Source organism: Euleptes europaea, chromosome 6 (assembly GCF_029931775.1).
Source record: "Euleptes europaea isolate rEulEur1 chromosome 6, rEulEur1.hap1, whole genome shotgun sequence".
NCBI lineage: Eukaryota > Metazoa > Chordata > Lepidosauria > Squamata > Sphaerodactylidae > Euleptes > Euleptes europaea.
Genome location: NC_079317.1, coordinates 88,305,980 through 88,329,082, shown reverse-complemented (window position 1 = coordinate 88,329,082; position 23,103 = coordinate 88,305,980). Strand labels below are relative to the sequence as shown.

At 39.1% G+C, this 23,103-nt stretch overlaps 1 protein-coding gene across 2 annotated transcripts in view; it reads left to right on the top strand.

The window, feature by feature from the left end:
- Positions 1-23,103, top strand: part of ABCC8 (ATP binding cassette subfamily C member 8) — an 81,596-nt gene that overhangs the window by 39,822 nt on the left and 18,671 nt on the right. The window contains exons 15-27 of one of the 2 annotated variants that reach the window (XM_056851340.1): positions 285-360; positions 2,116-2,221; positions 3,780-3,815; positions 4,096-4,098; positions 5,298-5,333; positions 6,369-6,467; positions 8,669-8,753; positions 10,834-10,914; positions 13,217-13,354; positions 14,690-14,815; positions 16,214-16,313; positions 19,195-19,445; positions 21,898-22,064. In XM_056851340.1, the coding sequence (XP_056707318.1) occupies positions 285-360; positions 2,116-2,221; positions 3,780-3,815; positions 4,096-4,098; positions 5,298-5,333; positions 6,369-6,467; positions 8,669-8,753; positions 10,834-10,914; positions 13,217-13,354; positions 14,690-14,815; positions 16,214-16,313; positions 19,195-19,445; positions 21,898-22,064 (1,304 nt within the window). The remainder of the gene's footprint in view (positions 1-284; positions 361-2,115; positions 2,222-3,779; positions 3,816-4,095; positions 4,099-5,297; positions 5,334-6,368; positions 6,468-8,668; positions 8,754-10,833; positions 10,915-13,216; positions 13,355-14,689; positions 14,816-16,213; positions 16,314-19,194; positions 19,446-21,897; positions 22,065-23,103) is intronic. The other variant, XM_056851341.1, reaches the window with a different exon arrangement.

Sequence of the window (23,103 nt, the reverse complement as noted above, 5' to 3'; positions counted from 1 at the left end):
TGATGTAAATAAATAGATAATAAATATAAATATAGCTGAAGATGGGGGCAGATAAAGGTAGGTTGGCTGCTGGGTAGGAAAGACGGAAGGAAGCAGGGAAAGGGGAGAAGGTATGGGGGCTGCCAGGATGAGGGAAAGATGAAATAGTGAGGGAGGAAATGCAGGGGGGAATGAGATGCCCTCCACAAGTCTTTGCCAGGCCCCCACTTGTAAATTTTAAAAGGAGAAACATGTGAAGTTCTGCAACAACATGGATTATTTATCAGTTTGTTTTCTTGCCATAGGTCACAAATGGATTTTTCACCTGGACCCCCAAAGGACCTCCAGCATTGTCCAACATTGACATACAAATCCCGCAAGGTATTAAACCAGGTGTTACAATAAGCGCTTATAGCAAAAAGCCCTGATCCAGCATAGGCTCTGAACTGTGGATCATACATGTGGATCATACATACATGTGTGTGTGTGTGTGTGTGTGTGTGTGTGTGTGTGTGTGTGTGTGTATGGACAGCTCCTCCCATTTGACTTTCAAGTGCAGGCAGGAATTCACAATCTAGGTCTGTGGTTAAAAATCAATATTCGCTTGAATATATGATGAAATCTGTGTGATAGTCTTTCTGACTCCACAGGATCCTGGGCAGAATAAACAGGGAAGTTTTGTATTCGAAATTGAGATTGCTGTATTGGTTAAGATCACCATGTTTATGATGAAATAACTCTGTACCTCAGAGAACTGTTCAAAAAACTCAGTTTTACTTACTTTGTTACATTCATGTAGTTAAGTTGAACTTACAGAAACAACGTAACTTTCTTATACTTTACAGGCAGATATAATAATGTCTGAACTGATTGAAACATACATTCTTAACAGAGAGAGAGGCTGAGAGACTGAGAGCTTAATCAACCGAAATATTGTCGAAGGCTTTCACGGTCAGAGTTCATCGGTTCTTGTAGGTTATCCGGGCTGTGTAACCGTGGTCTTGGTATGCTAATCATTGCTAATCATTGTCCTCTAAGTATCATGAAAGAACATGAAAGATACTGCAGACTTGGCCAACCTGAGAAATCAGCAGTGGCTGAACATGGACTGACACAAACAGGACACAGGGTCTTATTCCAAGACACTGAAAGACTGGACAATTCTACCAACTATTTTGACAGATTGCACAGAGAAGCCATTGAAATTCATAAACATCAGCACAACTTTAACAGAAAAGAAGAGAGTTTAAGAATGAATAAGGCTTGGCTTCCTGTCCTGAAAACCTCCAGACTAACAAAGACTACAGTCAACAAAAGCCATGCAGATTAGCTTTGGATTTCACACATTAACAGATCACTTCAGGATACAGTGGTTCCATATTAACATACCACACCCTCATTAGCACATTATCTTTTACTTACAGGACAATGATTAGCACATTACCTTTGATACTTTTTGCAGGACAATGATTCAGCTCAAACCCTACCCCTTTCTGACTATATATTACTCTTCCTACACACTCGACACTGAGAGACACTGTCCTTCAGTGTTACTCCTCTGAAGATGCCTGCCACAGCTGCTGGCGAAACGTCAGGAAAGAAAATACCAAGACCACGGTTACACAGCCTGGATAACCTACAAGAATTAATCAACCGACCTAAATGACAGAGACAGAATTCTGACTCATGAATTTTCCCAGCATACAACAACCCTGCCTCCAATAGAAACAATGTTCTTATTCAAGGATGCCAAATCCCAACAGTTATTTCTTCCCTGAGCACCTGGGGCCAATTTCTGTAGTAGCAGCGTGGTGTAGTGGTTAAGAGCGGTGGTTTGGAGCAGTGGACTCTGATCTGGAGAACCGGGTTTGATTCCCCACTCCTCCACATGAGCGGTGGATTCTAATCTGGTGAACTGGATTTGTTTCCCCACTCCTACACATGAAGCCAACTAGGTGACCTTGGGCTAGTCACACTCTCTCAGCCCTACCTACCTCACAGGGTGTCTGTTGTGGGGAGGGGAAGGGAAGGTGATGGTAAGCCAGTTTGATTCTTCCTTAAGTGCTAGAGAAAGTTGGCATATAAAAACCAACTCTTCTTCTAAAATTCAAAACAACGTTCTTTCAACTATTGCAGGTCAGTTAACAATGATCGTGGGACAGGTGGGCTGTGGTAAGTCTTCCCTCCTGCTAGGGATACTTGGGGAGATGCAGAAGGTATCTGGGAGTATAATCTGGAACAGGTAATTTTGTTTATAGTTTCTGCATAATTATAAAAGAAGTGCAGATGTACCTGAAGAATAGTGTATGCGAATTAAATGAATGTTGTAAATAACTGTTGTAGAATTAAATGAGTGTTGCAGATAAACCACAGTTATATTGAATATTCATGTTGTGAATATCTCACATACAAAGTAAAAAGCTCAAGTACAAAGCCGGCATCATTGTTATGTATTAACAAGCGAGTGTTACCTATTTTTCATTGAAATTATGCAGAAGTATAGCAAAAGCATTTCAACTTGGGCAGAGGGAGTTGCCGATTCTCCCCCGCCCCCGCCCCCCCCAAAAAAACCTGCTTCAGAATGTTGGAACAGCCTCCAGAGTAACATACAATGCGATGTGGAGTGCTGGATTCAGGGGAGGAAAACAAACGCACACACACACACCGTATGCCCAAGTAGAAGTGCTACAACACACACAAGGATCCAAGCCCACTGGTATATGGAGTGGAAAAGATATGCTCACACAGGTGACAGCATAGGAATTTCCTGTACAGGAAATCATGCATGTTCCTCACTGTCTTTGACTCTCATGGTACCAACACTGCCTAGTCCAACTTAACAGAGCTGTTGATTGGCTCAGGTGTAAGTTTTTCTAATGGGTTTCAAACTGCCGATACATATTTTCCTTTAAATCCTTTTACACACAACACTTGGTTAAAAGTACTGTCCAGTTGCAGCCGACATATGGCAACCCCATAGGGTTTTCAAAGCAAGAGACAAATAGAGGTGGTTTGCCATTGTCTGCTTCTGTGTAGCAACTGTGGATTTCCTTGGTGGTCTCTCATCCAAGTACTAAACAGGGTCGACCCTGCTTAACTTCCAAGAACTGATGATATTAGGCTAACCTGGACCATCTAGGTCAGAGCCAAAACTACATTACTTAGCACAAATTGAATAAATGGTTGTTCTAAGTTGATGCAATAAAATACCAGTTCCTTATGTTTTATCAGTCAAAATATCTATTATGTTTTGAACAGCTTGGTTACCCAGTGTATGGTTGAAAGAATTTGTATAGCATTATAAAACCAGATTTGGGGAGAGATCCAGGAAAAATATAACATGTAGTAAGATCCTCATAGTCCCTGTGAACTTTAATTAAAAAGGATGCCAGCTATGTGGAACTACACACAAATAGTTTTTTTATAATTATATATACCAAACGTCATGTTTAAAACATGTCTAATGAGAACAGATTTTGCATTAACCCTTTCCTGTACCAGTACTTCAAAACCACCAGAAATGATCTCAACTCCACAATTTTATATCTGTGCCTGCTGCAGTTCACATAACTAAACACTCGATAAAGTGATTTTTTTTGGTGAGCATAATAAGAGCATAATTGAAAACTGCTAATAAGAAAATTTAGTATTAATGATGGTGGTTATGAAGAAAGAACACTGAAACAGATCTGTGAAAAGTGTTTTTCGATCAGCATATGTAATGGATATAATGATTAATCCTGGGGGCAAATTGCTCATATTTATGTACAATCTTTTTCCAATTTTTACTGGTGATGCAGCAGTATTCCTGACAGCGAGACAGGGGAAGATATAAGGTATGGTATAATGTAATTCTTGGTCTTCACTTAATTCTTTTTTTTTTTTTTTTTTTGCTAGAAAGAAACGAAGGAGAATTCAGCTTTGCGATCTCTCTGTAAAGAAGGTCATCTCACAACTGATTTTTTGATACTGTGGTATCATGAGATGATTAGGGCATTTCAATTAGTTGCATAGAGGGGGTGGAATGGCATGGTAGGTAGCACTGGGGACAAATCATCTTTGAGATATCCTATGATATCTCACCAGAAATTCAGTTATTCATGTCCCATTCAGCAGTAAGTAACCTTTAGGACTGGGTTACAATTAGTGGGAAGAATAGCAGAGTGGATCTTTCCCCACTGGCCAAGCTGTTATATACTCTTGCTACTATGCAGTTGATTTTCAGATTGTTGTTGAACACTGATTCCTGATCATGCAACCATCTTATGCATAGGTGGAAGCAACAGCTGATTGCAGGTTGCCAATGGCTGATCATGCAGAAAACAAGGAATTTGCAAGATGTTTACATATGCCAGTAGACATGGATTTGTTCCCCATGATATAGATGGATATTTTGCTTACAACAAAGATAACAAACATTTGTAATGAAAATGTTATATGTGAAGTAGGCCAAATTAGGTTACTTGTAGAGTGAGCTAATCTTTTCTAGAGTTGTGTGAATGTGTAAATGTTGGCTTGAAAAATCAATTGGAGAATACTGAGGTCATGATGGATAAATGTTCTGGTCGTATCTGCACATACTGGTAGTTTTTCAGCTTCCTCAGGAAGCTTTAAAGATGGCTTACAGTGTAGTATACAATACAGCATGGCTTGGGAAGAGCTGTTTCCAAAAAGGAGGAAAAGTCCTCCCTAAAACACAAAACTTACTTTGCTTGATAACTGCAACTACCAAGACATTTGTCTGAATAACAGGTTGGAAATATAAAACCCAACAGGGAATTCATAAATTAATAATAGCACTTTTAATAACTATAGGTTGTTTTCTGATTGGTCCAGTCTCTTTAAAACTATCTGATTATAATACATGGAAGATCTGTCTCTGACTTCAATGTAATGTGTATTAGATCACCTGTATTTTTATTTGTTTGTTTGTTTGTTTATGCTATTTGTAGTCCACCTTTCTCACTAGGACTCAAGGCAGATTACACAAAATGAGTCAATGCAATAGGGTGCAATAGGATGGGACATTCAATAAACAATGAAATAGGATTTGGGTTGTACAACCAACCAGAAATCTAAAAAAAAAACAGAAGTGAAGCAAATCATAAATGGTAACATGACACATTAAATTATGCAAAGTTACATAGTAGAACCCAACTTACAGCAAACTATACACAGTAGTATAGACCACATACACATCATTATCCATAAAATGTAATAAACAAGTTACTCATCTGAGCTTTAGAATTCATGCATTCATAAACTGTCTGCTCAAAGTGCACTAACCATTGATATTTTATCATGTAATTTTTCTGCAGCGAAGAAAAGGAAACTGCTATCGACTTGGAAAACAGGTAGTGCATTTTGAAAATTAGCTGGAAAAAGTTTTGGGGGTTTCTATAAATGAAGTGTTCTCATATTATCTTTCTGAAAATCAAAGATTTTTGTTTGTTTTTCTAAACTCTATGGCATTGAAGTCCCTCCCTAAACCTCGCCCTCTTCAGGCTCTGTCCCCAAACCCTCCCAACGGTGGTAGAGTTGCCAGGTCCCTCTTTGCCACCAGTGGGAGGATTTGGGGGCAGAACCTGAGGAAGGTGGGGTTTGGGGAGGGGAGAGACTTCAATGCCATAGCGTCCAATTGCCAAAGGGGCCATTTTCTCCAGGTGAACTGATCTCAGTCGGCTGGAGATCAGTTGTAATATCAGGAGATCTCCAGCTAATACTGGGGGTTGGCAACCCTATCTTGAAAACACAGACAAACAAACAAACAAACAACCTGCAAGCAGGTGCGTGGTCCAAAAAAAGTAGAGTATGGAATGACGATTTCAGTTGATTGAGAGATGTAAATTACAGTTCCAAAGTGATAATTGTTAGGCCCATTATTGAATAAATGTTACAGTATTACCTTATGCAACACACATTAGAAAAAAGTATGCCCTAGTATGCATTCTTTTCAGTTCAATGCGATGCATTGGTCTTCTTCCTTCAAGAGAAAACAAAAGCTTGTGTATTCATTGTGGCTCAATGAAACGGGAAGTTTTCATCTCTTAAAAATTCAAAACTGTCCTTCTGCAATATCTTATTTTATTGAATCATCCCTATCAGTTAAACTCCTTTAATCATGCAGTATTTGATATTCATAACAATGTGGTGATATGAGATTAACCTGGATCCATATACAACAGTCATTTCTTAAAGGATATCAGATGTTGTTTTCTTTCCAATGTTACAGTAACTTGAGTGTAGCTTGTGAGAAAGTCACATGAAAAGGATATAATGCCAATGTATTTTTTGGTGAGAGTGTATATGAAACTCATCTGTCTTAAAAAGCAGAAACAACCTATATAGTCAAGAATTGTAATGACAAATTAGAGCCTCTTTCCCTTCAGGAAAAGAGGACCTGTGGCATATGCTTCCCAGAAACCATGGTTACTAAATGCTACTGTGGAAGAGAATATCACTTTTGAGAGCCCCTTCAATAAACAAAGGTAATATATTTAACTGCCTTGTAAATGCACTTAAATGCAGTCTGTCTTATCAACCTTGAAGTGCACGTTATATATTGACACCCAGCTCTACTCCTTTCGTAGATACATGTTGCAACTGCTGAATGGTTATGTCAGAGGCAACTGTCTTTGAATTAAATAATTTCCTGAAGAACTGAATAATGTTGACCAGGCATCCCTCTATTCCTAGTAGTCCTGAGTTAGTTGAAGGCATGATGTAGTTTCTTCACTAAGTGCAAGTTAAAGATAGATCATGATGGGTAGCTGTGTTAGTCTGTCAACAGCAGTAGCAAAGAGCAAGAGTCCAGTAGCACCTTAAAGACTAAGAACATTTCTGGCAGGGTATGAGCTTTCATGAGCCACAGTTCACTTCTTCAGATACACTTCTTCTTCGAAGCAGCTCCTTAAAGACTAACAACATTTCTGGCAGGGTAGGAGCTTTTGTGAGCCACAGCTCTGAAGAAGTGAGGTAGGCCCTGCCAGAAATGTTGTTAGTCTTTAAGGAGCTGCTGGACTCTTTCTCTTTTGTACTGCCAATTCGAGAATTATGGCTAAGATATGGAAGCAACTGGAAAATATTCCACATGGTAGCAATATCACGCACCAGCCATCCTGTTCAGCTGCAGTGTTGCTGCCACCTCCACCTGCCTGGCTGTTGTGCTGGACTTCACTCCCCCGTTTGCCCACCTGCCCACCTAGCTCAAGTGGCTGGGAGGGCAGCGGCTCCCAGTCCTCTGCCCCTGCCTGCGCAGTGCCACTATCTCAGGGCTTTTCTGCATGTTTTTTTTATTATTGTTGTTGTTGGCTCTGGCCCCATACTGCTTCAGTTTATTCCCTGATTTCCTCATGTATCTTTGTGCCTTTGGGGTTTTTTCTTTTGTTTGTTCTGCCCACCCCAGTTTTTTTCCAGCTCTTTTGAGACCACTTCTACCCTGATGTTTTCTGGAAGTTGATTTTGTGTTGGCTTTTTCTTAGTGTGTAATGTTCTTTGCCCTACCCACCCCCAGCCCACTTTTCAATGTTTGGACTGTTGTCATTGTTAAACCTCTCCCTCTCCCCCCTCCCAATGAATGATTTCAATTTTTAAAGGCCCTAAAATAGTGCTATAATGCTGCAGTGTTACAATGATAGTTGAAGCAGGTTCTCTGAATTCCCGACTTTCATTGTTTTTAAAAAGTAAGTCTCGAGCCCTTTCCCTTGCAGAGATATATCTTTTTCCTTATATCTCTACGAGGGAAGGGGATGGAGACTTATTCCTCCATTACTATTTATAATCCCCTTTTAAAGCCATCTGTGCCTGTGAATATCACTACATCCTCTGGCAGAGAATTCCGCATTTGAATCATGTCTTGTGTAAAGAAATATTTCCTTTTTTCTGTCCTGAATCTGCTGCCCATTAACTTCATTGGATGCCCCTGAATTCTACTATTTTTGGAGAGGGAGAAAAAGTTATCTCTGTCTACTTTCTCTACCTTGTGCATAATTTTATAAATCTTGTCCCTTTTTAGTCATCTCTTTTCTAAACTGAGACATCCCAGACTTTTCTCCCATTGTTCTCCTGTTATCAAATTCAATCCCATTCATAAGTGCTAACTGAATAGTGTTTTCCCAAAGGTTGTCTTGGTGGGCTTTTAAATAAAACGTTCAGCTCGTGCAGCAAACTCCTGCGTCTCTTTTCACTTGTGGATTGTATAAAGATCTCTTGCCAGCATAAACCAAAACAATTAAATGCACTGCTCCTAGCACAGATCACATATATATGTCTATAACTTCAAATCTCTGTGACTGAGCAGTCTAGCTTGACCCTATAAAATTCTGACAGTGTCAAACTTGTGAGTAATGCTACCTGGATCACTTGGAGCCTGGCTATCTTAAAGGCAGCCATAGATATCTAATAGATGCAAATTAACCTTCTCAATAATTCAGGATAAAACCCAGCAACAGAACCAGGAAATACATCTATTTTTAACCTTTGAACACCCTCAATAGTGCATAATTAACTTTAAAGATATTTGTTTGGTTAGAACATAAAAGTTCCCATTAGAACAATTAGCGCTTAGCAAACATACATTTTCCAGCGTGTGACTTGTCCAGCTGATTAATTGTTGCCCTTAAAAGCAAGTAAAATGTGCTTGTGAAGCAGTCTCCATGTGAACTGAGAATTACTAGTTCTGTTTCCACAGGTACAAAGCAGTAATTGATGCTTGCTCTCTTCAGCCCGATATTGACATTCTTCCTCATGGAGACCAAACCCAGATTGGAGAAAGGGTTAGTGGCTATTTACAAAATGTTAATGTGTCATGTGGTGTTCTTAAATTATTTAACAAATCCAATTCCTAAAGCAAATACACTTTCAGATCATTAGTCTGAAAGCTTTAAACTTAGTAAAGATTATTGCAGATTTAACTAACAACATTTCTTTTTAACTACATTCATTATTCTTGATATTGATGAAATATATGAATGTACACGTATTGAATAAAAATAAGAGTTTGTACTTATCTAGAACTTCCAGTTTAAAGATATTGAAGCAATTAATTGGCGTTAGTAAATGATACGCTGAAATCTTCCAGTATAAGTAGGAACTAGCAAAACACTTCTTATTTTATTTATATTATTTTTATTCACTTTATTTATGACCCACCTTTCTTGCTGAGACTCGAGGCAGATCATACAACGTAAAGCAATGTAATCAAACAGCATAAGATACCCAATAAACAGTACCAAAAGGACTAGGATTGTGCATGTGTGTTAAGTGCCGTCAAGTCGCTTCTGACATATGGCATTGGCAACCCTATGAACTAATGATCTTTGAAACTTCCTATTGTTAATGGCCTTGCTCAGGTCTTGCAAACTTGATTGAGTCAATCCGTCTCATGTTGGGTCTTCCTCGTTTCCTGCTGCCTTCAACTTTCCCTAGTATTACAGAACCTTAAAGTTGTGTAATTCCCCAGTAGACATTACTTTTGTTTTCTTGAAGTTCTGCTGTAATCCTGCTTTGACACTTTCTGCTTTAATCTTCATCAATAGTCGTTTCACGTCTTCTGCCAGCAATGTGGTTTCATCTGCATAACTCAAATTGTTAGTATTCCTTCCATCAATTTTCACTCCACCCTAAATCGAATCCAGTTTTCCTTATGATATGTTCTGCATAAAGATTGAAGAGCGAGGAAGATAAAATACATCCTTGTCTGACACCTTTGCCAATTGGAAACCATTCTGTTTCTCCATATACTGCCCTAACAGTAGCCTCTTGTCCAGAGTTCAGGTTGTGCATCAAAACAATCAGCTATTGTGGCACACTCATTTCTTTTAAAACAAACCATAGCTTTTCATGATCCACAGTCAAAAGCTTTGCTGTAAGGATAAGGTTCAGAGAGCAGTAAGCAAGCAGAGGAGTAAGGGAAAATGTGGCATGGTAGGGCAGGCATCAGGAGGAAAGAGGATTGCAAAGCACCACCCCATATCCTTCAGGATTGGAATATCTCACACATGTATGTAATCCTAGTAGCCACTACTGTGAGTCAACCAAGAAAGCCCAGAGCCTGTATGTCCTTACTAGGAAAATGTTGTCTGCCTTGGAAAAGTGAAACCAGTACAGCCAAGAGACAACAATAAAAAAGCCAAAACAAAATGTTAGAAAATCATGTTTGTTCGTTTGTTTTTGCATTATAGGCTGTTTAGATGTGGAATTTGTTTTGTTTCAAAAACATCGCATTACGTAATTATTGTAATTAATAATGAAAGAAGCATACAAGTCTGTTGAATATACAAACAGATAAAGAATTGAATGTCAGGTAGAAATGCATACCAATGATAGGATCTGCAAGAGAAAGGGGACACCAGCAAAAAATCGAGAGCAGGGAATACCTATAATGTTGGTATTTGTAGAACAATGAGGAGAAACTTATGGCACAATTAGGGAATCTAAAAAAAAGGAGCAAATCATGGAGAAAAGTCCAAACACGTACAAGAAGCTTAAAATGAAGACAATGTGAGAGGGAAAGACAATGAAGAGAATTGTGTAAAGGAGTAATGCGATCTTAACAGCAAGCAACCAATATCATACAAGCAAGAGCATTAAAATACAGTGGAGGGACTAAGAAGAGGAAAGACCATCATGATTAAAAAAAGAGAGAGAGAGAGAATGAAAAGCATCCTTGAGAATAAAGATGAATGCCTGCATATTTGGTACTTTTCTCTTTGTCTTGTCTTGTAGACCCATTGCTTTTAAACTTTGTACACCAAATAACTCCAGATGAAGGTTTATTAAAGCAGAATCTTCTCTATAAGGTTTCAGAATTACTTATATTGTTTCTACAATTGACTTGTTTTGTATTTTACCCAGGGCATTAATCTTTCTGGAGGTCAGCGGCAGAGGATCACTGTGGCAAGAGCCCTTTACCAACAGACAAATGTTGTATTCCTGGTAAGTTGACCAAACCTGAATCCACACCTTGCCCTGACCTGGATAGCCCAGGCTAGCCCGATCTTGTCAGCCTTGGTTAGTACTTGAATGGGAGACCACCAAGGAAGTCCAGAGTTGCTACGGAGAGGCACTCAATGGCAAATCACTTCCGGATGTCCCTTGCCTTGAAAATCCTATAGGGTTACCATAAGTTGGCTGCAACTTGATGGCACTTTGCACACATGCACAAAACTCGACACCCTAAACTGAGGCTTGTGAAATTCTGCTCTGCTGCCACCATATGGCCATCCACCAACAGGTATAGAGGTGTCTTTTAGTTACCATAACAAATGGAACAGGGATTTACAGAAATATCAGACTAGAAGAATGGAAATGGTTATTGAATATTGCTTTGCCTGGACTTTGCTTTGTCCACAAGACTGAGGTAGAATTTTTAAGTGCTCGTTTCAGTGGCATCTCACTCTACGTAGGTTGGCTATTATGTATAGGAATGTAGAAGATTGTTGTTGGAGATGTGAATCATTTGGTGCCAATTTTGTTCTTTTAGAGCTGTGCAAAAATACAGAATTTGGGGGGTTTTGTAATCAATTTCATTAATAATATGTTAGATATTAGTTTACCTCAGGATCCAATGGTCATATAGTTGAGTTAGAGTAAAGATTATGTTGTTTTGTCAGATTTGGAATCTGTTTTAACCCTTCCTGTAGTTGCTAAATTAATCCTTGCTGCTCAATGAGAAAAAATAGACCCTCCAACTCCAAGAGACTAGTTGAATTCTGTTTGGGAAAACATATTGTTTATTAAATTAACTTTATCACCAAAGAACATTAAGAAACTCTTCTGATATATCAGATAAGTTAATGGAGGATTGGGCTATGTTCATAATGTTCTGGAATGATAAGGCTGTAGAGGGAATTTCTCCTTATGTTTTCTATGAGCTATGCTGGGCAATCTCGGTGCAATATTTATATTTTGAGGAATTACAGAATCAGTGTTATAAATCTTTACTTGTGAGATTTTTTTGTTTATGGCATTGGGGCTATGTTAATAATATTTCTGTATCTAAAAAATTGAAGACTTTTTTAAAAAGCAGCCATAGAAAAGGGGGGATGTTGGATCAGGGGTGTGGGGGGTATGGTGGATTAAGCTTTTTCCCACCGACACCTTTTCCCCCATAAAAGTGTCCCTGAAGCTGCTACCTTTTCATAGTAAGAATTTTAAAAGGCTATTTCCCCCCCAGTAGGGCTAATAGCAACTTGGAAGGCTGACTATGCTTGGAGAAGCAGCATGGAGAGAGATACTTCACCACCACCACCACTACCCCCCAAGACACACCAAAGCCATGGGCCCAATATATATCAATTTCTATCACCCCTATCACACTAGGGCCATGGCTCCAATACATATTATTTCCCCTATCACCCAATGTAGCTACTTTTAAAGAAAATTAAATATGTCTGGTCTAGGAATACAAATGCTGATTCCTTAAGTCCAGCATCTCTAGTCATGAAGGTGCAATAAGACTCTGGAGTAAAGCTGACCATGTGAGGAAGCCAACCAACATAATTCCATCACTGCCAGGCCACACGGAAGTAGCTCCCATGCCACAGTGATAATGTGTGAGTCTTTACTCAATAACAATAGCAACATGCAATGAGCCAACTATGGCAGATAGGACATCAAGATACTCATGAGCGTTACCATTTACCAGCACAACTCAGCTTACTGCAAGATAAAATTTAAAGATCAGTTAAATCACAGTTAAATGAATTTTAGGACAATATCCAAGTAAACATGTAGAATTACTTTTGTAGCATTTAATGTAAATATATCATTGCAGAATATGGTGGCGTGTGTAAAATGCTGTCAAGTCACAGCTGACTTATGGCAACCCATATGGTGGTGAATTATATTTAAATGTGTCTTTTAAAAAAGCATGAGTACATGAAGCTACCTGATCAAGCAGTTTATCAAAGTCACCATTATCTACTCAAAATAGCAGTGGTTCTCCAGGGCCTCAGGCATCGACTCCCTGATCCTTTCAAATGGAGATGCCAGGGGTTGAACCTGGGACCTTCTGAATCCAAAGCAAATAACACTGAGCCATGGCACCTTCTTTTTTGTGAATAAGTAGATCAATGCTAATAAGGGTAAATAGGGAAAATAATTTTTAATAGCAAATGTTTCATTTCGTGATGACTTACTGCTATCTGTGATCCTGAAAATGGTATGTTTCCATTAAATTATGACCAAAAAATCAGTACAAATATATATATTGGACAAAAACTTTCTTTTGGATTAGGATGATCCATTTTCTGCATTGGATATCCACCTGAGTGATCATCTCATGCAAGAAGGAATTCTGAACATGCTAAGAAATGACAAGAAAACTGTTGTTTTGGTCACCCACAAGCTACAATATCTACCACATGCTGACTGGGTAATTAACCTATTTTTATTTTAGTAAAGAAACAGAAAGGCAGCTTGTTCATGTTCACATCATGCTTTTAAACATTTGTGTCTGTGTATGGGCATGATTCAGTCAAAGATAATTACTTTTAAATCACATTGATTTTACTGGGAGCAAAGTAATCATGCTGAAATTGTATTGAAATCAATAAGACTAAGGATATAGCGTTCCCAATCTGCCTGTATTGCTGTCTTTACCATCTTGGCACAACAGTTTTTTTTGTGACTTTGTACTGCCATAGTTCTTGGTAACTACTTCGCAGGTAACTACTAGTGCAGTCTCAGTATTTTTCATGCTTTACTCCTTAAAGAATGTAAAAAGGTAAAGGTCCCCTGTGCAAGCACCAGGTCATTCCTGACCCATGGGGTGACATCACATCCCGACGTTTCCAAGGCAGACTTTGTTTGCGGGGTGGTTTGCCAGTGCCTTCCCCAGTCATCTTCCCTTTACCCCCAGCAAGCTGGGGACTCATTCACCGACCTCGGAAGGATGGAAGGCTGAGTCAACCTTGAGCCGGCTACCTGAAAGTGACTTCCATCGGGATCGAACTCAGGTTGTGAGCAGAGCTTTTGACTGCAGTACTGCAGCTTAACACTCTGCGCCACGGGGCTCCTTTAAAGAATGTACCCAGGTTTAAAGAACAAAACATGCATGTCAGCCAAGGCTGCCTACCTTCAGGTGGGGGCCAGGAGTTTTCCCAAGATTACAATTGATCTCCAGACTACAGTTAGGTAAAGGTCCCCTGTGCGAGCACCAGGTCATTCCTGACCCAAGGGGTGATGTCAGATCCCGACGTTTACTAGGCAGACTGTGTTTATGGGGTGGTTTGCCAGTGCCTTCCCCAGTCATCTTCCCTTTACCCCCCAGCAAGCTTGGTACTCATTTTACCGACCTCGGAAGGATGGAAGGCTGAGTCAACCTTCTGCCGGCTACCTAAAACCAACTTCTGTTGGGATCGAACTCAGGTCGTGAGCAGAGCTTTTGACTGCAGTACTTCAGCTTACCACTCTGTGCCACGGGGCTCCTTGACTACAGTCACCTTGAAGGAAATAGCAGCTTTGGGGGGTAGACTACATGGTTTTTTAAGGGTAGACTCTATGGACGCCTGCCATGTTTCCGTGTAATCCGTTTAGCTAGAGCATGTTACTGCCTATAAATAAGATATATATTTGCCAAGTTTTATCTTCCTAGCTCATCTGAAAGTGCTATTAAAATCAAAATGGCTTTAGGGCCATAATAAAAACTGAACTATTAAAATAAAAGAACAGACTTTTTTTGACAAGTTTATAATTTAAAATGTTCCAGATTATTGCAATGAAAGATGGTACCATCCAAAGAGAAGGCACGCTCAAGGATATTCAGAAATCAGAGTCTGAGCTCTTTGAACATTGGAAAACGCTAATGAATCGACAGGACCAAGAACTGGAGAAGGTCTGTTTTGTTTTGTTTCCTAGCACCTTAAAATAGTGGTTCCTTATGTGAGGTGTCAATTACAATTTAAAAAGACTAAGCAGTACTACTTCATTCATATAGTAAAAACAATGTTTTATCCTGCCATGTAGAATTTAAATCTACTTTCCACAAGAAATATTCTTGCACAAAAATTATGGGTTGCGTTCAGCAACTCTGCCTAGCAATCGGTGGAGTTTTCTGCAGAAGAGGTTCTCCATGTCAATGGAAAGTTCTTTCTGTCATCAGCTGAGCAGAGTTATAAATACAACCCGGTGAAAGTAAAACATTCATAGTAAGAGTTTATTGCGTATGTACAGCTTTTTTGGCTCTTGAAAACAGCACAGAGGGAAGATAGGAGCCTCTCAAAAAAAAACCACACACTAGGGTTGCCAACCTCCAGGTAATAGCTGGAGATCTCCTGCTGTTACAACTGATCTCTAGCCGATAGAGATCAGTTCCCCTGGAGAAAATGGCCGCTTTGGCAATTGGACTCTATGGCGTTGAAGTCCCTCCCCAAACCCCGCCCTCCTCAGGCTTTGCCCCAAAAACCTCCCCCCACACACACACTGCAGACCCCAACAGGATTGGGCCCCCATGGCCTTTTTAAAACTATAAAAGGCTCTAAAATGGTGCTATGTCCCCATGGTGGCCTTGGGGATATGGTATCATTTAGTCTGGCTCTTAGAATTCCATGACAGCATATCAATGAATGCCAACGAATTAAAGCATGCACAAAAAGATGGACCTGAAGCTTGCCTGTCAGGTTTTTAATCAGCCAGTCATTAGTGGTGAATGTTTTTAGTTGGTCTTAATTTTTAAATATATCTAATGGCTTTTACATTTAGGTATTGCAAATCTAACCATTTAGGGCCAGCATAGACAAAATGATAACTGTACTAGTAAATCGGTTTTAAGGATTGGGGTGGCCATAGGACCGAGCAGTATGTGCCTTCTCAGCCTATTATCCTCCATGTGAGAATTCGCCAACTCCCTTCATATTATTTAGGTGTTACATCTGATTATCCTTTTAAACATAAATGATGCAACCCCAGTGATGATCCAAACCCACATACCACTACCGATCCCTTAACACTCAGGGTGGACACACTGACATTATTTTGTACAAGTCTCCAGTGATGGATGGATCTAATTCATATGCCATTAAAGGTTGATATAGATAGTACATGTGACTAGGATTCTGAGTAGACTTGACCAGAATTGCTTTCTAAGTGATTCAACTGCATTTAACGGTCATGAATTACTAGTTTTCAAAGTGAGGTTTACTCCTACTTCTTAGGATTGCACTGTTCACCTCTGATAACAAATTGATCTGGGGACAGAGTTTTTTAATCAGCCATTTATTTTCCTTGCTTTTAGGAAACCTTAATTGAACAAAAAACTGTGCTTGATCGGAAGAATATCCAAAAGACAATGCATTCTCAAGAAACTTTGCTCCAAGATGATGAAGAAGATGAAGGTGAACTGATGCTCACAAAAAGGGCTACTCTGATTAAATCCGGAGTTTCAGAACACCAACATTTTAGAGTTCTCGTGACAAAAAGTAGGGCATAACAGTAATGGAGAATGATTGCAAAGTTATTCATATTTTGGCTGGGCTTGAAATTATATGACTGGTTTGTTTTTCCTATAATATTCATATTTATTAAACATTCCTATTTTGTATGCAGAATGTTGACTTTATGCTTCATTCTATCATGCTGTTCTTCTGGAAAGCTCAGAATGAAGTGAATGGAGCTTTCCAGAAAGTTTTCTATCCAGGCACCAGCCAGGCTCACATCTATTTTGCTTAGAGACATCATTATATCGTTGGGGGTTACCACACTTGTATTCCCAGCGATGTATTAAGAGTTTGAAAATGTTATAAAAAATACTGTTTGCACTTTTTATGTATTCCCACCGATGTATTAAGAGTTTAAAAACGTTATAAAAATACTGTTCACGCTTTATTTGGCACCTTTAGCTGTGAAGACGTCTTCCAACCATTTATAAGTCGTGGTATCCAAAAACCCTTTTAAAGCGATGTTTTTTGTAACATTTTCAAATTCTTAATACATTGCTGGGAATACCAAGTGCGGTAACAGCCATTGTCTGAGAGAAATACATACATGAAAATCCAGCCTGATGTTCGTTTGGCTTAAGGACATGTTTTCCAACATCAGTGTCAATGGTTTGGAGCATTTTTGTATACATTTATATTTTAGTTCTATTTCTTTATTTTTCTTAAGTGATAGAAAATCCTGCCACTCCATGCACAGAATGTGGAGGGTGTTTTTTTGGGTTTTTTGCCTGTTCCTGTAGCCTGTCCAGCCCCCAGAAAGATCATCCCTAGGGTTGCAGGACTCATATGAACTCATAGCCATGTGGCTTGAGGGGATGTGTGTGAAACTGGAGTAAGGAAGGACAAGGGGATGAAATTGCTCCTCCTCATCCACAGCCCCAGCACCATTTAGAAAAGGGGTTGATTCCATCCCCTTATATTTCCCTACTCCAGCCCAACAACCTACATGGCTGTTCCTCTGCACAGATCTTGTGATTGCAGGAGATATATTTCTGAGGGTTGGAAGGAGCTGCAGGAATGGAGAGGAAATCTCTGTTTACCTTCCATGCACAGATGGCTGGATACACGGCAATATAATTTTTGCTGTTAATTTAAACTAATTTAAAAACCTTAGGTATGTTTTTGAAAGAAATTACCAAATCTTTTTTACAAAATATAGTCATCCTGGATTGGTTTAAGCCTTGTTTTCTTGTAGCACATAAAGAAGAGGCAGCATGGTGTATTAGTTAAGAGCGATGGTTTGGAGCAGTGGACTCTGATCTGGAAGAACCGGGTTTGATTCCCCACTCCTCTACATGAGTGGCGGATGCTAATCTGGTGAACCAGGTTGATTTCCCCATTCCTACACTTGAAGCCAGCTGGGTGACCTTGGGCTAGTCACAGTTCTATTAAGAGCTCTCTCAGCCCCACCTATCTCACCTCTCCTAATACATTCCCCAAAGAGCCTTATGCTCAACTGGAAACAATCTCCTGGTGGTCCCTGGCCCCAAAACTATCCGGTTGTCTTTGACCAGGGCCAGGGCTTTTTCTCTGTCTAGTGAAACCTGTGCTCTTTGGGACTTTGCTCAGTTTCACAGGGCCTGTAAGATGAAGATGTTCTGCCAGGCCTATGGTTCAGGGCAGCGACAGCATACATATCAGCTGGCCTCCCCCCCTTCCTCTTTTTTGTTTCCGTGCTGGGCCTGATCATATCCTTTCATCTCTCTTCCATCTCTTTTTGAGTCTCTCCTTGTTGCTCCCCGAGACCAATGTCATTGCAAATTAATGGTGATTCCCCTCTTTTATGTTGGTTTTAAATTGTATGTGAGAGGGAATCATAGTTAGAGTGCCATTTTATTAGTCAGGTTAGGTCTTAAGATTTTAGTAGTAATGTTTGCCTACTTTCTTATGTTATATCATTTGCTTGTACTGATTACTGTGTATGATTGTCTTGTTGTTAGCTGCCCTGAGCCCAGCTTTTGCCGGTAAAGGGCAGGGTATAAATCAAATCAGATTAAAAAAAAAAAAAGATTGACTTCAAGCAAGGCAATATTGTTCAACCTAATAAAACTCACAGAGCTGTTTTAGGATAAAATGAGACAGATTAATGTGAACCATTCTGACCCCTTAGAAAATACGTGGCATTCAAATATGATATATTGATGTTGCTGGTATCCTTTGCTCTCTAGAGGAAGTTTTGTTTCAGCAAGACTAATTTTAACTGCACCTTAGAAGCCATAATCGAACTTACATGCTTGTGTAGGTATTTATTTCATAATGATAGACTATTCAAGACATGCATAGGTCACTTTTCTTTTGGACTGCAAATATTGGATTACTCCATGCATCTATAAATTATAGCTTCCTGAGAAAATTCTGAACATCTGTTAAATAATTAAACACTGCTTCAACATGAGGGATTATGAATTAATCATGAGTGGCTAGTCTACAGGTCTTGTACTATCTTGCTGAGAAAATAAAATCTCTACAGAATTTATAATAAGAATTCTCAAGCCACCCCACTGATAAATGTGGATTATAAAACTTTTTGGACGTAGAACTATGTAGAAGTTGGATTCATTGAACTCACTGGGACATTTCCAAGCAGATACCTTAAAAGTTAATTTCTTTGGATTGATACGAGGGTTCCTTGTGACATGGTCCATTCAATCAATAGTAACACACACTTGGGAACCTCTACATATAACAGGTAAAACAATATCAGCACTAATAAAGATATGGAAGAGGAAACTGAGAATTTTTATACAATAAATGTTATTGATTTTCTGTTCATTTACAGATGAAACACCAGAAACTGATGATGAAGAAGAAGACCACCTGTCTTCTGTCCTTCACCAAAGAGCAAAGATGCCTTGGCAAGCATGTGGGAAGTACCTTAGCTCTGCAGGATTCCTCCTACTGCCTTTACTGGTCCTTTCACAGCTCCTGAAACACACAGTGATGGTATCCATTGACTTTTGGCTAGCGCAATGGACATCTGATGCCATTTCCACCAAAGTGGAAAAGAAACTGAATTGCTCCGTTTGTGAGGTATGTAAAAGTCCAAACAGGGTTGGACTTAGAGGCCAAAATGGCCCTTGAAAGGGGACCCAACGTCCTGGCCCACCCCTGCCCTCAAATGGAGGAAGGAAAGAAGAGCATGTTGAAAGTGTGGGTCACCGGTCCTACCCACCCGCCTCATGCAAATAACACCTGCCTTGGACAACATGAGGGCTACCTGCTCCCACCTTTCTCTGCCCCGGGTCCAACACCAATTGCTACAGCCCAGTCATTTGTTTAATGCTCCCCCTGCCTTGTGCAAAGTGACAGGCACTAGTAGGTGCTCTTCTGGCACACCGGGCCAACTTTTCCCTGCAGCCAAGTTTTCAGTGCAGGCCTGATTCTAAACCTTTACTTGAGAAGGAAATGTCTCTCAATCCCAGTCTCAAGTGACAAAATAATATTTTCTGCTAGGATACTTATGCCACAAAATATTCAGGTTAAAGGCTGCAGAAAAAAAAGTATTGCTGTGGAGGTTTTTTTTTTTTTTTTTTTTGAGTTGTAGCATTCCAGCTTCTTTGAAACTTTTATTTATAAAAGTGGAATTGAGGCTTCCTTAGACGATTATTTTCTCACTTTAATTTTATAGAAAATGGGAGGCTCTCTCTTGTATCTCATTTTCAAATATCTTTTAATGTAAGATATTACAAGCAGCATTCCTTGCTGAACTTTCAATCAAATTATTCCTGTAAGGAAATAAAGATTTTCAGATTGCTTCACGCAGAACTGTTTCCATCACAGAGATTAATGTCTGTTAGAAAAGCCTACATTTTGCAATGTGAGCAGGGATGATGTGTAAGTGTATTTTGAACTGCAAACCGTACGTTGTCATGGAAGACCTAGGGCTGTCAACTCCATGTCTAGCTTTCCCCAGTTCTTCAACATCTACTGAAACGTCCCCATAGCATGACATGAGAGCCAGTGTTGTGAAGTGGTTAAGAGCGACGGAGTCTAATCTGGAGAACGGGGTTTAATTCTCCACTCCTCCACATGAAGCCAGCTGGGTGGCCTTGGGCTAGTCACAGTTCTCTTAGGGCTTTCTCAGCCTTACCTACCTCACAAGGGGTCTGTTGTGGGGAGAGGAAGGGAAGGAGATTGTAAGCCGGTTTGATTCTCCTTAAAAAGGTAGAGAAAATCAGCATATAAAAAACCAACTCTTCTTCTTCACCACCACTACAAATTCTCTTCTTCTATTCCACACTGCTGATGCATGATTTCTTCTTATAGATTGATCACTGTGCCCCCCAAAAATCAGAAACAACTGCAACAGTTATATTTTATAAAACAAAGCTCTTCTCTGAACACCACTTTGCATCATTTCTGAAACAGTTCCTCTGGAAATAATTTTAGCTCATCTTAGTAAAAACTGCTAGGCAACACATTGCTCTGTCAACAAAGCTACAGAGTTATAATTTATATAAATCTGCCCTGTCATAGAAATTTTGTTAATAGAAAAGACATAATTGATTCAAAGAATATCGCCCTAATCAACTTATTCATATCAAGGAGGGACTAATTAGTTTTGATGGCTGAATGTGATGCTGAAATTATTTGATTAAAACGAGACTGAGTTTTTGAGGTAATTTTGATATGAACAAGAAATCTATTTAGTTGGATTTTTAGTCTGTCCTGCTCAGGATAGGTAACGAATAGCAACAATTAAAATATTAGTCTGCATGATGTGTAACACTTTTAAGCTATCTTTGATCATTTTTGTTTCTAAAAAAATCACAATACTCTAAATGTGCAGAACTATTTATAAATGTGGTAGGACTCTGTCTCTTGCGAATACCTATGTCAAGTCTGGGCCAGCCCAATATTCGTGTGCTTCATGTATCAATTTCATAGATCTTATGTATGGAAAGTGTAGATTAATAGATTTATCTAGTTCCATTATGATTATGTTCCATTCTCGTATTATTCCTTTCATTTTGTTCTGGTCATCTTCCACTAAATTTCAAAGAAGTGACAAAATCAGATGTTAAAGGAAGTAGATTCTAATGGAAAGGTTAATGGACACAGAAGCCTTGACTGAACCAGCCCATAATCTTATCCAGCTGAAATGACCACTACTGGGCAGCCATTGAATTATAGTAATTGATAGCAGATCTCTATTGAGAAATAAGAGTTGCAGCTACTGATAATTAGATAAATTTGGGTAAAATTTCAGAGACGGGAACAATAACCTCCAGATGGCTTGATTAACTCTAATTTCATATGTCAAGGTAAGACCACCAATGCCTTATTCTCATCAGCTAGCTTTGCCTAACTTGACAATATATATCTCAGTTTTTCAAAATCTTAATGAAAGAAAGGGTGAAAATTGTATTATGTCTATGTGAGAAGATAATTGGGGATTCCTCTCAGCATAATTAATCCTGTAGTTTTGAATCACACAGAAATATTATGTGTTTTTGTTTCATTGTCTTTCTTTCTGTCTTAGGCAACCACTTTTAATCATTCTCCCTATTCAAGAGTATTCAGCATTCTCTCCTGCCTTGGAATTATATTTTGTTTTGTAACATCAGTAGCAGTAGAGTGGACTGGTTTAAAAGTTGCCAAGAAGCTACATTCTTATCTACTGAATAAAATTATTTTGGCCCCAATGAGGTATTCTACTATATCTAAATAATATAAGAGGACACGATGATAACACAGTTGTATAATTTCAGGAAAGCGTTTCAGATGCTGTTCTACCCTAATGATTGTGTGTTGTGTTAAGTACCTAATGATTAGCTATTGTTTAAATGTTTGTTTTTTATTTAATTTGTAGCACAACATATTCCAAGTTCTTATGGCATATACTATTACACAAACATACACAGTTTCCTGTCCACACAGCTCACAACTACAGTAAACAAGAATATGGGAGAACACAGAAAAATATGATAACCCCCTAAATGACCTACCACAGCATCCTATCCAATTTCCTTATTTGTCACTTAATCCAATGATTCTGTTTTTTCATAATCAATCAACGGCTCTAGTTTCCTCCCAGCCCAATGTGCCTTTTCTCAGTGAAACCCAATTCCTTATTTTCTTGAAGGAGGAGGGCTTTGCCCCAGTCTCAACACAACTCCACCAAACAAATCCATAGTTCTGTTACAAATGCATCAGAAAAGGAGCCACATGCACTTACCACCTTCCTTCTGCTCCACACAAGTCAGTCAGTATAATCCTTATTATAGTTCGCTATGAGTAGAAATAATATACATTATAAAATATGTTGTGGCAGTTGAATATATCTAGCCATAACCCTCCCATACTACCTCATAACACTAGATTGAAGTCCAGTCCTTCCCTCAGATTCCCTTTAAACATTCCCTCCTCCCATTAACACTATTATCCCTCACATCAGTCCCTCAGATGTATCCCATTTAAAAATTGAGAGCTTCTTACTGAATAAATAACACATTCATTTACTATATACAGTTATTTTCAGAATATATTCAGGGTTTAGGTAATTGGTGAAAACATATTTCATTCTTTCCCAAGCTCATTAAAAATTGAAAGGAACATGTCACTAATATAATGTTTACCCGTAACTGAAGGTGATGTTGAGGATGCTCATTTACTTAATCATGTTAACAAAGCCATTACTGAATTCCCATCAGACACATCTCTGCAATTATAATGGAGCATAGCAGCT